Raw genomic sequence first — 18,915 nt, forward strand, 5'->3', positions numbered from 1 at the left:
CCTTATCTGTGCATTTTCTAGACATTTAGAAGTGGGTTGTACTGCAATGAATACAAATATGGCAGCAGATTGCTTTTCCTTATTATACTGGTATTATAAAAATTGGAGATACTAAATGCTGGTGTTATTATTTTTAATAAATTTTAATTGACTTTTTTTTTTACTGTGGTATGCATCACTAATAAATGTTTATCAGGTTAAGTTAATGTCTAATTTTACTGTAGTGACAGATATTGATCCAGAGATTAAAAGCAATGTATGAGAGAGGACATGGCTAAACTGATCCTGAGTCAGCCAAGGGCAACATGTCTTAACTTCAAACAGCAGGTGACAGTGTTGTTCCACTGAAAGGAGCCCATGAGGGTCTTCAGCCCAGCCGATTCCCTCAAAACACACTCATCACTCATAAAGTTTACACCAACAGTGACTTCATGTCAGAAGTTTGAACACAATATAAAGCAAAAAGACTTTTTTTCCATTCGACAACAAGGGTTTTTTATGGGAGCAATGCTGAGTTTTACTGAGTTAGAAGTTTTAGAAAACCAGTTTTACATGTGAGTTTAGATTATTTCAGTTAAATTTGTGTAGCAGGAACTTAACACGCTTTAACACTTCAGTTTCTGCTCTGATTTGTGGGAAGAGTTATGTTTTCATTCCTTCATAAGGAAAATATTTGATCTGTTTGGTCTCAGATTTACAATATTCTATTTTTAATATGGGAAAGATTCCTAAATAAACACATCATGAGTTTTCATTACATAAATTATAGTGCAAAGCAGCTGCTCAAGTCATTCACACATGCATGAAAGTCACATCTCACCTCAACAGTTGTTTTTTTTTTTTTTTTTCAATCTCATTTGGCCCCTCTTATTATACCGACACACAAAAATATATTCAATTGCACTTCTCTAATTCTTTTATTTCACAGAATGGTGTGTAAATATGTTTAATAAGAAGGACATCACGGTCAAAACATTCCTTGTTACTTAGAGACACAAAGAGAGGTGCCGCAAGAGGGCGCTAGTCTGTTGGTCTGATGGAGATAGTGATGTCGACTTGGGAGTGAGGGTTGAAAACATGATCGGTTGAGGTAAGTGGGGCAAATATTGGGGTGAGAGAAAACAGAAACACATCACAGTTTGTTTTGCCTCCAAATCCGCGTCACGGGGATGTTGTTGAACCTGCCGCTGCGGCTGCTCCTCATGCCCAGGTACTGCCTGAGCAGCTGGTTCACCCGCTTTTGACTGTTCCATTTACGGGCAGATTTCCGGACACCTATGAACCCCCCGTAGCGCTTCTGTAGGGGCCTCATGGGGGAGCTGATCAGCTTCCTGTACCCATGCCGCCCCCTCTGAAAGCCGCCGAACCGTTTGGATAAGGTGATGGCTTCGGAGGTGTCGTCCTCGTCCCCTTCGCTTTCCTCCCTTGGCTTCCTCTCCTGGTCCTCCAGACTGAGATCCGGACCCCGCAGGCCCTCCCCCTCATCGGAGGACTCCAGCAGCGATGAGTCATACTGGAAGGGCGCCTCATCCTGACCCCCCTCCTGGAAGCGCTCTGCAGCGGCAGAGTGCAGCAGCTCGCCGTCTGAGTCCAGGTCGAGCGAGGTCAGCTCCAGCTCCTCCCCCGTTCTCTTGAACAGAGCCCCGCCCCCAGACAGAGTGGGCGGGCCCGACAGCTTCACAGCACGTTTACACACCTCCCATGTGAGGGGACGGGAGGCGTGGCCCTCACACTCCAGCAAACACACCTGCAGAGGTGGAGGGGGGGTGGGGGGGGGAGAGTGATGTGCTAAATTAAAGTTTCAGTCCACTGACTCAAAAGACCCGGAAGTAAACGCTGCTAGAATTGAGTTCAATTGGTGAGTTTTTCAGGAAATTAGTCACCAAGGAAAAAGCATTTTATTCAACTTGAGACCTTCACGATGGATCAATCAGTCTGCAGTGAACAACAGGTCCTTTCCCCATATGCAGTTTTGTTTTGTTCATTTTCTTTTGTTTTTTTTTTGGTATTTGATGTAATTAACATAATTGTTCTCTTAGTGTGTTGATGCGAAAACTGGCATCTGCCTTCTTTTTGTGGCCACTAGGGGGCACAACTCAACAACAAGCTGAATTTAAAAAAAAACAACTGTTAATATTGTGTTGGTTTATTAAATCTAGCAAGTCTATGTTTTTTTTTTCCCTATTAATAATCATCCAATCAGAGCAGAACGGAATTGATTGAAAGCTTCCTAAATACTCACCGCTTAATAAAAAAAAACCCAAAAAAACAGTAGCATCATTTAATTTTCAAAACAAACAGGAAACGATTGATGTAATCAGAGTTTGCATTTAACTTGAAGTTACTGCTTTGCTAAACTGGCTGATGAAACAGTCTTTTCACCTGGAGGGCTTATTTTCCAAAGGAGGAAAGAGGGGCGTCGCTCCAGTCGTGTTCAGAGTGCCTTGAATGTTATACTGCCAGTATGAGACGTCCATCATCTCATAAATGTGACGTCCGCTTGCAAAATGATTGACAGCACCAAATTGCAAGAAATTAGAAATCAGTCTGAAGGACAGCAGGTAAATTGCACCCTTTCTTCATCAATTTGCCGCTCAAGTTAAGGTAATAATTTTTTTTTTTCTGTCAAAATGACTTATATAATGTTTTGCAACTGAACTTTTGATATCGAACATTTTAATGACCTCCCTGTCTTATTTCTAACACACATTGCAATTTGGCTTCCTGCCTGAGCCATCCTGATAGAACCACAACATTAACAATCTAGAGGCAAGGGCGTGTAAAGAACATTTGGTTTTTTGAAGATAATAATACAATAAATCAAGTCTTTCTTTATTGTCTTTGGTCATAACACTTGAAATGCAACTATGAATTTTTTAAGATGCCTGGAAATGATCTTGCCTGAGTATTTTTCCTCAAAATAAAACTGACTTTGCCATTTATAACCTTGAAAGTAGAAAACCATGAAGCATTACTGTTTCCTCAGACAGGGTAAATAATCTGAAAATAGGCTCCAGCTGCCACACTGTAGCGATTTATGCATGCACATCTCCTTTTTTCTCCTTCCCTAAACTCCAGAGCCCTCTGACTTAAATTTCAGTTTGAGGTAAGAACCAAATCCCATTTACTCGTCAAATCTCACTCAAACGAGATAAATTGCATTGTTATCGAAAAACCTGCTCACATCAAAGGAACGAGAGAAGAGGGAGTTCCGCTGTGAATCTATCAACGGAAATTAATTATCCATCGTAAATGAAATGAGGACACCAGGGGATTCTCCACGTCAGATCAATGGAGCAATCTAAAAGACTTTATGAGTAAGAGAAGATGTGTGTGTGTGTGTGTGTGTGTTTGTGTGTGTGTGTGTGTGTGTGTGTGTGTGTGTGTGTGTGTCTGTGTGTGTGTGTGTGTGTGTGTGTGTGTGTGTGTGTGTGTGTGTGTGGTTATATATATATAAGGGGCCAGAGGATAAGCACTTCGGAGACGTTTGGATAGTGAGGAGACTTCAGAGACTTCGTTTTGTCAGCAGAGACTCAAGGTTGGCAGTTAATGAAATTGTTAAAGTTAGAACTTTCTCCGGTTTAGTCTTTAACAAACAAAAGCAAGAGTCATCTGAGGATATCTTCCTGACACCCAACAAAACTAAGTGGACATCAGTGCATTGGTATGACATATCTTCCGATTCTGGGGTTGGGACAGTTTGTAAAATATCAGATTGTGATAATTCCTCTAATCCTGTCCTGTTCAGCTGAAAAAAGTCTCTATAAGTTTTAAAAAAAGAGCAACAAAAGACTTGGAAACAACACCTGATTGGATGATTCCTCAGGTAAAGGGGTTTACGGGTAACAGGTGATTGTACCATGATTGAGTATGAAAGAGTCAAGCAAAGACTCAAGCATTCACAAATACAGATGAGGAGACCATCTGCAGACCATGAATCAAAAGATTCAGAGAATCTGACCTACGGGGTCAGGATGAAAACTAACACTGAATCTCTGTGATCTTGGATCCATCAGTCCTGCCAATGGCCTAATGGTGCTAAGTGGTGTTTTTACTACATGGATTCAGAGATATTGGAAAACTGTTATCAGAAAATGCAGTGTTGAGATGAAAGTTATGTCTCTGCCATGTGACGCTGCTGACATCTGAGATGGGCAGACGTCATTATTGCTCATGGCAATAATGACGTCGTAAATGAAATGACGTCGGCACTTACACATCTGCTAAGGTACCATTAATCCTCAAAGGTACATAGAGGTGTAAGAACCACTTATTGTGACATCCTGATGACATCTCTTTCAGGAGGTCTTTGCCGATTCCACCAAGTAAATGGAGACACTCTGTCAATCTGTCTTCAGTTAAAGTGTTCACCCGTCGTGTAGCAAAGGGACAGATCAGGACAAGGTAATGAGGGTCGGCCATGGAATCTATGCACCGTAGCTCCGGTGTATAGTTTTCAAAAGAGGCACATTAGTCACAGTGGATAAGTGCATAGACTACAAAGCTTTTGCACACTGTAGCTCCTTAATGCATCTACACCCTGGGTTGGAGAGGGTATTTGTAGAACCTCAAAAGTGCTATGTATTAATGAGGATCTGGCGCTAGATTTGAAACAGCAAGACCTATTTTGTGGCACATATCATTTGTCAGGTTGTGTCCATCCTGTACTTATCATAGTCACTATACAATCCGTAAGTCTTACTATCACCCATTCATTGGCAGAAGGAATATTCATAATACACAATTAAATATATGCATATTTGATTTATGCAGCTAAACTAGTTTTTTACATTTTTGTGTGGTTGAACACCCAAAACAGCAACAAAAGCTTTTAAAATGGAGGATTAAAAAAAAATACAGCCCCTTCTCTTCCATCCCACCCCCTATGAAGATGAGGCATTCTTCAGGCAGCCTCGATCACACACTTGAATTTTGTATTATGCATGTTCAACAGAATTGGCAGCGCTGCACAGGACACTAATAACACACAGCTACAGCATCGTGGATAGACCTCCTAAATCCCAGCCTGAGGGAGAACCGATGTGGCCATATGCAAAAAATACACAACAACACACACAACTGTCTACAAAACCATAGAAAAAACTCCAAAACCAAAGCTGCCATTCCAGCACTTTCACATAAATAGTGGGGTATCGTGTTTTATGATTTGTGTACAACCTGTGGCCACATTCTCATTCCATCATGTTTTTACAATGTTGTTTGATTAAATGTTCTACATTTATGTATTTCAATTTCTTCCAATGCGAAGGCATTATTAGCTTGCTAAACTATACTATTGCAGGTTAAAAGGTTACACATCTGCTGTCCTGCTTTAGTATATTAGCTGTCCTTCATCTTTAAGACTAGCATTATTCAGTTATTACAGCCAAGAAAGAGGATAAGAGTATGAAATGCTTGACATTTGTGTCTGGGAGCACATATGAATGTGTTCACGGGTGCATAGGTGCACTAATAAATCAATGCGCTCTGACATCATAACAAACACTGGCGGGAAACAATGGAGTGGCTCAGTGGGTTCCATCTGTGGCTCAGCAGGAAAGCAGATAACACAATGAGGAACTGATAAAATGTGTCAGTCACCAATGTAAGCCTGGGATGATGATACTGAGCAACAGTCAATTACAGAGTTCTATTACAACTCCCAAAAAGGGCCCAGCTGTCTTTCTCCGCATCATTATCAGCTAAATTAGCCGTCCTGCAGCTATTCATGGACGCCCACAGATTATTTTTACCCGCTGATGTGTCTTGCGCTGCTTGGAAATGAGATTGTGTGCTGCAGTGGTGTTTTCGGTTCATGTTCGGAGGACAGCCGCATTCGCTCAGCACAAGGCTGGTATCTTCATGTTAGTCACGAAGCATTGCACAAGTTCTGTAGATACTTAGACATGCAAATAATCCCCCTCCGCTGTAAAAGGGAATAACAGTCATTTGTGCAGCTCAAAATCATTTATCTCCAGCTTTGTCAAGGAATCAGACAAAAGGATTTTCTAATTTTTAAATAAAGTTGTCTTATTCAAAATCGGGCAACAGGTGTAACTTAATGGAGGCATCGTTTTCTGCTATTGATCACATAATCATTATGTTCAATCTATTCCAATGTCAAAGTAAAATGAAATTTTGACCCACTAAAGTTGAAGAAAGAAAGAAAATGCTTAAGATTGCATACGTAGTATTTTCTGAATTAGTGTTTCGATGTAAAATACGACTTTCATTCTGTCTTTTTTCATATTTTAGCAGAGCAGGAATGACTTATTCATATTTCAGGGCGACACCACTCAGCAAAACTGTCAAGGGCTGCGTGACTCACAGTCACGGGAGAAGTTACCCTCATTCAGAAAGACTTAATTTCATGTCTCTTGTATAAATTTCCTCTGTGTATTATCTGCCAATCAAATCAATGAGCTTTGCTCACTTTGATTTGATTGCTCTTGACAAGTGCAGTGTATGACTTAGCTGCATTTCATCAATGCCAAACCAGTAAGCTTTATTTCATCAATGCCAAACCAGTAAGCTTTATGTTCATGTTTTACTGTAGCGCCCAGTTCAAAATATGTCTTTTTATTTGTTTGTTTGTTTGTTTGTTTGCTTATTCACTGGATTTCACTACTTATTGGAAGGATAGACCAGAATTGACCTCTAAAGAATGTCATTCTATTTGGAAAAAAGATAATTCAATTCAATCGGGCTACTTACTTTGATGAAGTACGTGACATCATAATATACGGTATTACTTTTTAAACATGACAACAAATAATTTGCATTGCATTTCAAAGATCTCATTCCCAGCGCTCCATATTCACAAGCACCCATCAGCATCATCAGACCGATCACGGATCATCACACAGAATCTGATCACCACCAACATCAAAACAACACATGTTTCATGCTCGCTAACAAACACAACGATGTTGACAAGCAATTTAACAGATAATCTTATCACCACTGACTCACACCTAGAAATACTCACCATGGTGTTGAAGGCTTGTTGCAGTTGCTGTTGCTGCAGGAGCAGACCACAGGCAACACACTCCCCCTGGCAGTCACTGCATCCGGAGGTGAAGAGACATGCCAGCAGCACCACCAGGTACCACAGAGGGATCTTCATTGCTCAGCAAAACCAGACAGTCAGGGGCAAACAAGGGCCCAGCAGGTAGAAGAGTCTGAGATGCGGGTCTCACTGGAGAAACAGTGAGATACAACCTAAATCCAAGATGAGCCTGAAGGGAGAAAGTGAACAGAGTGACAGAAACAGCCCATCAGTGCCACTTTATAGGGAACTTAGGCTGGATTTAGGTGGTCAGACAACGTGATGGTTGTGATGTGGAATGATCAGCCAATACCAGAAAATGGACAATGTGGGTGGGATGTAGAGAGCAGTATCTAAAGCAATAAATGAGAAAAATTGGTATTTTCCAGTGGGTAGAAAGTGTCAGCTACAGGCCGGAGGGGTGGATCACTAATGGAAATCATGGGCTGCAGTATATGTTGGAGTGAAGTGGATCTGTTCTTCTAGAGAACATCACGGATAATACCATTTATCCACAAAAAAACACTTGACAAACAGATGAGTTTTGTTCAGTTTGACTGTAAATGCACAAACGGACAGCATTAATGTCGATGTTGAAAAACAGTAATAATAACACCTGACATTGAAAAGCTATGTTCAAGATGATGTATGTGTGGAATAAAAGATCCTGGTGTCTCCATGGATAAGTCCATGAAGCATGTGTCGTGTGTTTGCTGCTTGAACTCTAATTCCTGATCCCCATTTACCCCAGCACAGACCACTATATCATCCAATAACACAGAGATAACAAAGAAAAAACAGCCTCTTCGACCGTCATAGATTGCTTCCACCCTTAGCCTGCTGTCTTTATAGAGCACTCTTCATACAACAGATGCTCTAAGTGCTTTCCAATAAAATGAAATACATTAAAAACAGAAAAAAATAAAATAAAGCATGGCAAAATGTGTACAGGGATATAAAAACTGTATACTAACAATTAAAAAGTAATTGAATAGATTTTGCATCTCTTATAGCTCTCTGTGGGTTGTTCCATAATTTTAAAACTGTTTATGTTTCCTGTATAATTGTGTGTATTTTAAAAAGAACTCGGCATTAGAAGCTGGTGAGGGATTACACGAGAAGAGAGAATCATTGCTGGCCAGTCCCAAACCATTCAGAGCTTTATAACCAAATGAAACAACCTTAAAATCTACTCTAAAAGATACTGAGCGCCAATGGAGTGAAGCTAAAACTGGATTAATGCCCTCTTTCTGCCTTGTTTTGTTTTAAAGTCTAACTGCACAGTTCTGAAGAAATTTTCAGTCCATGTTTCAGGAGAACGGTAAAAAGAACATTTCGATAATATAGTCAGCTTGAAGTAGAAGATTTAATATGTTTTTCAACGTCTTTCAGGCAAATCAATGGTCTTACTGTAGTAACTTCTTCCTAGTGGTCAGGGAATGCAGGGCAGTATGGTAATCAGACTATATCAGATCATATTCCCTGATATTATCTTCAATTGGAAGGATTTTATATTGAATAAATGAAGAACTACTAGTTATTTTTTGTTTTAGGTATGAAACAATAACAAAGATCCTGCAAAGAATGAAGACATTTGTTGCTAACTGATGTAAATCAGGTTGATTTCCAAAATCAGTGGAGTTTAATAGATCTGAAGAAACATGCTATTCTCAGTCTTTCTCAAAGAAACCTTTCATACTTATTTAACAAAAATATGAGAAATATAAGGAAATTACTGGACCAATAAATAAATTACAGTAATAAAATTGTCCTTTTGGTATTCAACCATACTCAACGATGCTTGCACTGTCTTTAGCAACATGTGCATCCCTGTATTATTTTGTAAAAATAATATAGGGTTGTGTAAAGACAGGGAAAGGATTGTTATAAATATAAGCTAAATTTTTTTTTGAACAAATCCAGAATAAATTAAGGATGTCTTTGAAAAGGGTTGGCGCTGTAACACTGTGGGTAACACTGTCTCCTCACAGCTATAAGGTACCAGGTTCGAGTCCTTTCTGTGTCTGTATGAGTCTGTATGTTCTCCCCATGTCTCCCTGGGTTCTTCGGTCTTCCAAGGTGGGTTAAAGAATGAAAGCCAGGGAGCCACATTCACATTCACAACTGTTGTCGACAACATCATCCGACATCAAGGATGAAACTCACCCCTCTTACCCACACAGGACCCTGTGGGACCCCAAATCATCTCTGAACTTTGTCACAGGATTGATGTGTATGAAGTCAAAGTTATGACACACAACATAACCCCCCAAATGAAGACGCCAAATTGATGAGAGTGAATGGAGGTCTGTGGCGATATACGCAGAAGGTTATTGATGTGAGCACTCAAGGAATATTAAACAAATAAGTACAAACCAACCCACTGTGACCGTGGACCACATTACCACTGTCAATAGTATATAAAACAGGTCATGTGTGACTGCAGCCCATTTAGACGTATATAAATGGCTTTAGGGGAAATCATTAGAGGGATCTGTTTGTTTGCATATCCAGGATGTTTAGTGTAGTGGTCATTTACTAGCTTGCTGACTAAGTCCTTTTCATACTTTTATGTTCTCCCTTAAGTGGCCCTCACTAAGTGATTTGAATAAATGAGCAAAACCAGCACAGCGTCAGCCATGCGATCGCTCTCAGCTTGCTATTATCATTTTGTAAAGATGTGCGATGTCCAAATGAGCTTTCTAATCAGACAAATACGCACATTTGTTTGCCTCCACAAATTTAGACGTTTCTGTTATAAGGTTGTGATTTGTGCTAATAGTGAAACAGGTTGAAGTATTATTTAAAAATTTTTTAAAAATTCCATGAGAGTTACATAAAATTTCCTGCAAGTCCTCTCAACTTGTTTTTAAAGCTAGAGGTTGTTCTTGTTATTTTTCCAGAAGTTCCAGAATGATTGATGTTGTATTTATTTGATCATTTTATTTAGATGGATGTTTCAATCAAGATATATTTAACTGCAGTGTATCTCTGTATATCTCTGTAAAGAGATGAATGACCAAGCTATTGTCTGCTTCCATCTCCTTGGAATAGAAGCCATTATTGTTACTGAGAAACAATTGACAATGATATTAAATCTTAATAGGCTACAATAACATGCAAATATAGATGCCACAGACAGAAAGTGGAAACGATTAGCATTTGTTCAATTTGCGGCCGGAGATTTAAAGGATTGTATATCGTCATCTGTTTCACACCTCTTGGCCCCATAACACACTGCACACCTAGTCTGTTACCAGCCCATAATACTGCACAGCTGATTTTACTATTTTGAAGATTCGTACAAGTGATGTCATTGTTTGTGTAAAAATTCTGTATACCTTAAAGACCTTATATATAGTACTTCCTTTAGACACATGGAAAAAAAATTTTTTTTCCTTTAACAAGAAATTTATGATAATGATTTGATGATTTTTAATGTTGACACCTGGTATAGAAAGCCAACAGTACAAATGGGACATATACGTGGTTGTTGTTTTTATCTTAATAATAAATAAGAGATGTTCTGTCTCACATCCCACATGTCTTTTTTCTGAATCCACAAGCTGGAAGCCAGAGATTGGGGTGCATATCTGTTCCATCAATAAAGAGCGAGAAGGCCAGAGGATATCATTTAGAGTGATTAACCTATTATAATATCAAGAGTTGAAGTCATTTTATTTCTTTTCCTTTTGTTTGGGTTAAAGATAATTGTTTGGGTAGAACTGTCACATCGTTCTCCAATGGCAAAACTTTCTATATTCATGTAACTCAACTCCTCACATCTCTGACACCTTCAGCCACAATCCCAAATTCTCCTCTTTTCTCATTCCCTGTAATGATTCATTTTTGGTCTTGCTATCACCACTGATCCATTTTAGTTATGCTCACCTTTAAATTTCCATACTATTTCAGCTATCTGTAATATTTCACATGATTTGCATAACTGATCTTGGAGAGAAGGTGACTGACTGGGTGCCTCGGGGGGGCTGATATGAGATCAACTGCATTTGTATGAAGTGGTGATCGCCACCACAGCGAGGCCCACTGCAGACTTTTCCCCCAGGGCAAAGCAAAAATACCTCCAAGAGCCTGACAAGTCATCAATGAAAGTTTAATTTTAAGAAAGATCTTCATCCTTCTGAAATATAAACAGTCTTGCCTTCTAAATGAATGTTGGCATAAAAGCAAAGAGAACATGGAATATATCCAAGAGCCTGGTGTCCTCCTACTTTTAGATGAGCCTTTCCATTTTGCACAAATGAATGCTTTCATCCACTTCAATCCCTAACAAATATACTGTCGTGTGGTTCCATTAGAGTTAACTAAGACCCTGAAAGGGTTTTCAATACAAAATGTTTTCCTTTTCAGTCAAAAAGAAAGCCTTCAGAGAAGGACTATGTACATTTGTTTTTGTTTCTGTTTTCTGAGCCTATTTTTCACTGGGCCTAAAATACTGTATATAAGAACAGGAAAACCGGAGTGATGTTCCACCAGCTTACTACCCTACAGGGGCAGTTTGGGAATTATGAACAGGAAAATAGCCTCCAAAATTAAAACAAAACTGGTTTGAAATTTTTGGTCATTTTGCTTCGGAAATAAGAAATGGGAGCAGTGGTGAGTGTGTATTACAATTAGTATCACCGTAATGAGATCATCCATTGTGTCATTATACCAAGGGAATAGCACAAGCAATGAAGATGGTGGCTTTATGATTCCACTTTACTTGGATCTGCCTCCGTTTATGAGGTTTAAACAAAAATAAGATTTTCCTTATTCCAGATTTTCCTTACTCCAGATTCTGTCCAAATAAAATAAATATTTTATTTAACGTCTCACCTTTCATAGAGACATGAAATCCATTTAAATAACTGAATATTATCTAATAATTCTATTTGCTTTTTCTTTTATCATGTTGACAAAACGACCCTAATTTGCTATGTTGACGTGGAAAAAAAAAAGACCCAGAATCTTCACCCATACTTCAATCCACCATAAAATGTCATCAGATCCTCCTCAGCTGAAGATTCACAGATACAAAAATAAAAAAAATCAAGCAAAATCTGTTGCCAACTTTTTAAAAAAATCTCTCAGCCAAATGGAAAAATATGAATAGTCAATGGAAGCTGTCGTTGGTGGAGGAGATAAAAGACAACAAGACTGGGCTTACTTTTTAAATAAAATATTTTTTTAATTAAATCATCCTCTCAGTTTCAGGTCTTTTTGTACCGCCACTAAAAAAAGGCCTTTTAGCTAACGAGTGAATGGAGAGTGGTATCCAGCCTCCACGCCGTGAACAAAGTGACTAAATGTAATGTATACTAACGGTAATGGTGAGATAAATTAACATTAGTGTATTTATTGAAGGGTAGAGAGGAGGCCGAGGTGTCACGAGTGTGAATGAGAAGAAGAAAAGCATTGTGCTCATCTCTGACAAAGCTCTGCTCACTCCATCTCATCCATTAGTCGTCTGCACAGAGCTGAAATGCACAAAGGAGTCTGCTAATGCACAGATAACCTAAAGGTCGCTCTTCTTCTGTTTCCCTCTTGATCCCGCTCTGTATCTACTTTGTGGTTCTTCTTCCACCTCCTTACTTGTCTCCCACTGTTTCTCAATTTCCATTTCAACATTTGTGAATATGGTTGTCATCTTTTGTCTTTAATGGCACACTGAAGAGGTGTCTAGCCTCCTCCAGTGTTTTAATTCCACTTCATTAAAGCCAAACTGGAACCAGGGGCTACCAAAGATGGATAAAGTGAAGATGTGGTCAATCTGTGGGAGGGAAAATGGTTTTGAATTCCTGCTCTGCCTTTTACGCCTCACATCCTTTTAATGATACTTTATCAATTCTTTATAACCTGAGGAGATTAATGAGTGTTTTATCACCTTACACTCTGCAGTTGTGGGTTAAGAGTGTGTTAATCTGATCTAATGGGCCAATAAAGCGAGGTTGAGTGTGTGCATGAGGAGAGTGGAGGAAGACAAAGGCCGGCTACCAGGCGATGATTCAAGAATTCAAAGATTCTACAATCTGGTTCGAGCCCAACCCTAAACTGAGTGTGAAATCAGTGTCCTCTCAGGATGCTTAATTGGTGGAAAATAATGACACCAAAATTTGTTGGCCATCCAGAACAGCAGGGACAATACATTCTACATGCTACTGGTAGTCGTTATTGTACGTTTTCAATGCAGTATGAGCTGCATATCACTAAAGACTAAGATTAGCCATGTAACTTGACAACAGACTCCTGTCTCCACTAAGACCTGCGATGACTCAAGTTTTTTCATTACAGAAATTTCATGAACTGTAAAGAATAGGAAGCTTTTATCCAAGTCAGAAATACAATTTTAACACAAATACCCTCTGACAGCGCAATCAACTAAAATCATTGTGGTCAAGATTTCCCAAAAATTCTATTCTGTTCTGCAGTCAGAGATCAGGTCTCAGGCGTTTTATAAAATCAATTCCTCCTCAAGGCCTAAATCTGAGACCCCAGAGGAACACGATTCACACGTGTTACTTCTGCTAAAAGCAAAAATACAATTGAAAATCCATCACAAGTCACATCTCCCCTTAAAGAAAATAAAGTCCTCTCATGCTCTGCCACAGACCTTTGTCTAAGGGAGCTTCATTCACATGCTGTGGGGGCTGTCCTGCAGTATTCGTCTAGAACGGTTTCATTTGAATTCAGTTATAATGGATATAAAGTGGTGTCATTGTGTTTCATGTGAGGGAAGGGAGAGGAGGGTTAGGATTACCAAGATAATTTCAAACTGAATGAACAGCATGGCATTAATTTATGACTCCAAAAAGACTGAGTTTATTTAACAGATTTGTAAGCAGGAATTTTTTTTGAAATAAAATTGTGGTTTTCTAAATGGTTCAATCTTTTCTGAAGAGAACTACCACCTGATGAATGATAAAATGCAATTTCTGAGATGGATTGACATCAACTTTAATGTACTTGTTGTTATTGTTGTTATTGATAGCTGATATTTTTAATCTATGTAAAGTAAGGATCATTATCATTTCTGCATTACAATGTTGACACATGAATCCCTAAAGTCAAACACATAACTCACTTTCATTGTAAAATTGTCTTACGATTAAAGCCATGTACTTTTATTTGTAAACAACAAAAGTAATATAAATGGGATTAGATTGCTGTTTATTTAAATATGAAGAAGTATAACAACTACTTTAACCTCTCCTTTTGTTTCCTGAACCGGACCACAGAAGGACTGACCCTGGTCTCACACAGGTCCGGTACAGTGTGGGCCCCACCAGCTAAACAAACCAGCCTGGCTCGGTGAAATGATCATTTTGGAACTAATTCTTTCAGCTCAGTTAGACAAAAACTCCAAATGATTGTCTGTGGTGGAACAACATACATAGTTTAAGGCAAATGATAGAGCTAATAAGGACCTTGTGATCCCTTTGAACAAGGAGTTAAAGAACGGAAGGATGCACATAAGCATAAAACTTTGAATGCCCAGTTTAATTTGAATCAACAGTCTAAAGGGCTGCTAACACATGGATAGTTCGTCATGATCCTGTATTATTTAACCAAAAATCTCATAAAATTTGAGCCTTACTTGTATCATTTCAACATTATATTTTTCTTATTCTCCCTCTCAGATGTGTATGGAACACTTCAAATCCAATCAATTAAAAAAAAACACGACATGTATTTTCTTCTGGGGAGGGCAGCAAAACTCTTCCCAAAAATCCCTTCCATCCTCTTTTCTTTTACAGTTTAAGTTGAATTTTAAACTAACATGCTGCTTATCATCATTCTCTGATTCTCCAGCAGTCAAGATTCAGGCGTGGAAGCCTGATAAGAAGAAAAAAATAGTGACACAAACTTGTCGATGTCACCTCCACTTATTAGCACACGCTAAGAGGAACGATTCTACATGCATCAGCGACCAGTGGAGAGAGAATCCTGAGAGGAATACCTGAAGAAGTCACTGACAACTGGTTCTCCAGTTATATATTCTAACAGTTAACACCCTCCTAAAGCAAAACTAGGATTGAACGATGGTAACACAGAAGAAACAACCCTCATGCAGCACTGGACCAGCACAAAGCCTCACACAGCCCACGCCAAACCACACAACACCACTGAAATCACGACTGTCTTCTATCTAAAAACAGCACACTATTCTGTAACTCATCAAAAACCTTCAATCTGATGAGGTTTATCACCGCATAGGATGAAACAGCCAACACCATGTGACTCCTCTGAAGAGTTCTGAGGAGCAGATGGAGGAGTTGGAGTGTTTGTGTCCTACCCTAAAAGGATGGATCTTCAGGTGACTAATATGTGAGAATGAGCGTAATCTGATTCTAGCCACCGCTGCACAGTGTTAGTGACTGTACCTGTTACAGGTCTAAATATCATCACACTGAGGCACAATTGAAAGATTCTGTGGACAATGACGAGGGGGACATCAGGAGTGAAGGCCATCTCCGTTGTGATGCTGCTGCTTAAATTCAAGTATACACACCTATAAAAGCAATTTTGTGTGTAATAATGCCATAGAAACACTTTTAGATGTTTATTTTTTCCCCCTATACTCTGATCCTATCTGCTGGAAGAATCACAACTCCTCCTGGATAAGTATCAGCTGTTAGAAAGTCTTGTCTTGACTCCTTACTCAGAAGTTAAGTGAGAATATGATAAACTACATTATCTTTTCTTCCTCATATCCCCTAAAGGCTATTACAGACTCAGACACACATTAACAGAAATAAAAGTGGAGATATGATAGATTCATATCTCCTTCCTTCTCATGCTCCATCAGATCAATTGAGCATATGATTAGTTTTGTTTCCAGCAGTTGCACAGGCAGGGTTTCTTTTAATTGCAAACACATTTCCACCTGAGGGCAGATGCAACTGGTTGACATCTCGTCTGAAAACATTCCCAGCATTAGACTCACAAGGAAATCACACCAACAATCATCTTGATTTGTCCCCCATGAAGTTGTGCTAATAGCCCCAAAATAATAACCCTCCCTGCGCGGCTCAACTCGGATGATCGCCCACCGACAGGGGGAGGGGGGGTGGGGGAGCAGAGCGCGGATTCAGACGCACCGCCGCGCAGTTTGGCTGATAAACTGTCACACATGCGGGGCAAGATGCGTGGGAGTCCGTGGGAGACGGGTGGGTGAGAGAAAACGGTTGAATGATGAAGAGAAGGGAATCTGTCATTGTGCCAAAGTTGCAGGGAGGACGCGTCATGCGCTTGCGGACGGGAGCGCGAAGCGTCAAGACGCAGAATATATATAAATATATATATATATATATATATATGTATATAAAAATAAATTTAAAAAAGTAGTAAAAGTAAAACTAAGATTATAAAACCTCATTAAAGCTAAATAGGCTCGTTTGCATCTGCAAAACAAAAGTTATAAGTCAGCAGGGACATTAGACCCCAAATGACGCAGTGGAGTCCTGCGGTTACTTCCCCCCAGCTCTATTTTGCAGGGTGTTAGGCAGCTAATATGGTGTCATCATTGATCTGGTTGCTGTTAAGCTGCGATGACACCTGCGCTAATCCATTAGACACGGAGCCGATGGGAAGCAGTCCACCACGGGCAGACGGGCACACCGCTTCTATTAATATGAGGGAATCGAGGCTGGGAAAAAAGTCATAAAATAGTGGTGCGTGTGGGCGCAACAGATGTGGCAACTTTCTTTTAATTCCTCATTGATTTATGTGCGCCAGGCGCTGCGGGGGGGGGGGGGGGGGTGTCTAAATGAATACTGACAGAGAGGGCAAAATCCCGTTAACAGTTTAATCAGTTCAAGCAGCAGAAATCCTGAAAGCTTTTTTTATTCGCTGATTAGAAAGAGAACACCGATGACGTGGTGGCAGTCTATTTCTGTTTTTTTTTTTTCTCCCCCCCCCCCCCCGTCTTTTAACAAGACAGACGAGATAAACTGCAAATGAAAGCACGACATTCCTTGCCAATAATGTAATGTGAAGCATGATTAGATTTTTAGAAGCAGTTTTAATTTTCAGGAGGACTGTGGAATGGGATTAACAAAAAAAAAAAATGAAATGAGTTTTTATGGCTCTTTGCATGATTTATATTGATTAAACAGTCCTTAACATGTTGGACTTTGTTTTTTATGCTCAAAGTGTTCACAAAAAAATCAATAAAATAATCAAATGCAATGGAAATTGGATAAGGCTGACCACTTAATTTATTTAAATACTTTTTCTTTGTTATAAACTCATGTCTAAAATATGTAAAATACAGTATCTGACTGCATTTTTTCATTCTTCATGAAACATTCCTCCAGTCATTTGTCTTTGAATGCAACATTAACCATCCATTTTCTCCCCTGTCTGCACAAGTATCATCTTTACCGAGAATGGGAATAGATTATGCACATTCATTACCATTATCATTAAATTCATCATTATCATGTGCTTAGCATAATAACGGCTCTGATACACTTCTCCAGCTTTTTTTTTCTTTTTCTGTTCCACTTGTTTGGATTGACACTGGAGCCGCTTTAGGAAGAATGAAACAGCTCTGGTCTGTGTTTCCCTGAAGCTTTAATGTGATGCATTTAATCTGACATACAGCAGTCTGTGATTAATCAGAAGAGCAAACCATATGTAAGAGGAATTTTGGAGAGCTCTTCACTGACTGCCATGAGGGCTGTTTTGACAAATTAAGGCAAAATAGTTGTGAAAAGTCTGAACAACATTCATAATATTATATTGTTTCCCATATTATCATTACATTACATTTTAAGGTTTTTTTTCTTAACTTCTTTTGTGTATTTTAAATCATGTATTTTAGCCCAATGCAATGTGCTTCTAACAGCTTAATTTCGGACTTTCTGTCTTGTTAATTTAGTGTTAATCAGGTGTGACGTATATTGTATGTGCTGCAGCTGACTATGTTCCCTTTTAAGGGTCTAATGACAAAAAATAAACAAACATTACTCCACATGAAGAGGGTGACTTCCAGAATCACCCTCAAGGTTAAAGTACAAAATTACAGCAGGAGCAGATAAAGCAGCGGTGACGGTCTCGGCATAGAAAGGAATGACAGAGGGAGAATCCCATCAGTGGTTTTCCTTAAACACCGGTATTCCTCCAGGATTACTGCAGGAGACAACAAGTCCTTTCCTAAAGAACTATTCTCATCTCTAAACAGGTGCATTTTATCTCTTCATACAACTAACTGGTCTCTACACAGGTAGCTTCAAACGCGTATGAAAGAAAGTCTGACTTCCTTACCTGTACCTGTGACGTACAGATGTTCTCTGGCTCCTCTGTCTGCGGCTACAGGAGAGTTTTGGTGGCTCAGCTTGTATCCTTAGGCTTAGGGTTTCAACCACTGAACGCATGCCTCCTGTGAGGCTTCTTATAATGGCATACCCCTTCCCTCCTGGCTCAACCCTCCAGTGCCCCCCCCCCCACCCTCCCTCCTTCCCTCCCTCACTTCCCCTGAATATCACCATCACCACAGAGGAGAGATTGAAAAGGGTGAATTCCCCCATTTCGGATGTGCACAACTGGACAGACACACAAGCCGGGGTGGCGATGACGTAGGAAGCCTTGCCTACGCCATCGGTTTCGTCTTCATTGAGTCAACTAATGGGGCTCTAAAAATATGCATCATCCCTTATGACATTGACCTAGGATTCCAGTGTCTAAGGTGTACATGAAACCCACCACATAATGCCAACCTGCTGTGAAGGTCAGAGAAAAACAGTGGCGCTTGGAATTAGATGTTTAAATTAGATGTCTGCCCCAGAAAAGTTCAATATAAACTAGAAAAGCCACAGAGATGATTGTGAATAGATGAGGTTGTTTGTGCTGGGATGGAAAAA

The 18,915-nt window shown here is 39.5% G+C and overlaps 1 protein-coding gene across 1 annotated transcript; it reads right to left on the minus strand.

Annotated features, from left to right (window-relative positions):
• Positions 1-512: 512 nt before the first annotated feature.
• Positions 513-18,397, minus strand: pnocb (prepronociceptin b). The gene is made up of 3 exons (XM_068342914.1): positions 18,320-18,397; positions 6,989-7,238; positions 513-1,747 (listed from the first exon to the last, which is right to left on the minus strand). Exons 2-3 carry the CDS (start codon positions 7,124-7,126, stop codon positions 1,133-1,135), a joined length of 753 nt encoding a protein of 250 aa, XP_068199015.1. The 5' UTR covers positions 7,127-7,238; positions 18,320-18,397; the 3' UTR covers positions 513-1,132.
• Between the last annotated feature and the right edge of the window lie 518 nt (positions 18,398-18,915).

This window comes from Antennarius striatus, chromosome 19 (genome assembly GCF_040054535.1).
Source record: "Antennarius striatus isolate MH-2024 chromosome 19, ASM4005453v1, whole genome shotgun sequence".
Taxonomy (NCBI): Eukaryota; Metazoa; Chordata; class Actinopteri; order Lophiiformes; family Antennariidae; genus Antennarius; species Antennarius striatus.

Coding starts and splice junctions, on each gene's coding strand:
- pnocb (XM_068342914.1), bottom strand. CDS start 7,126: ATGAAGATCCCTCTGTGGTACCTGGTGGTGCTGCTGGCATGTCTCTTC. Junction 1,748..6,988: donor AACAAGCCTTCAACACCATG/GTGAGTATTTCT, acceptor CCACCTCTGCAG/GTGTGTTTGCTGGAGTGTGA.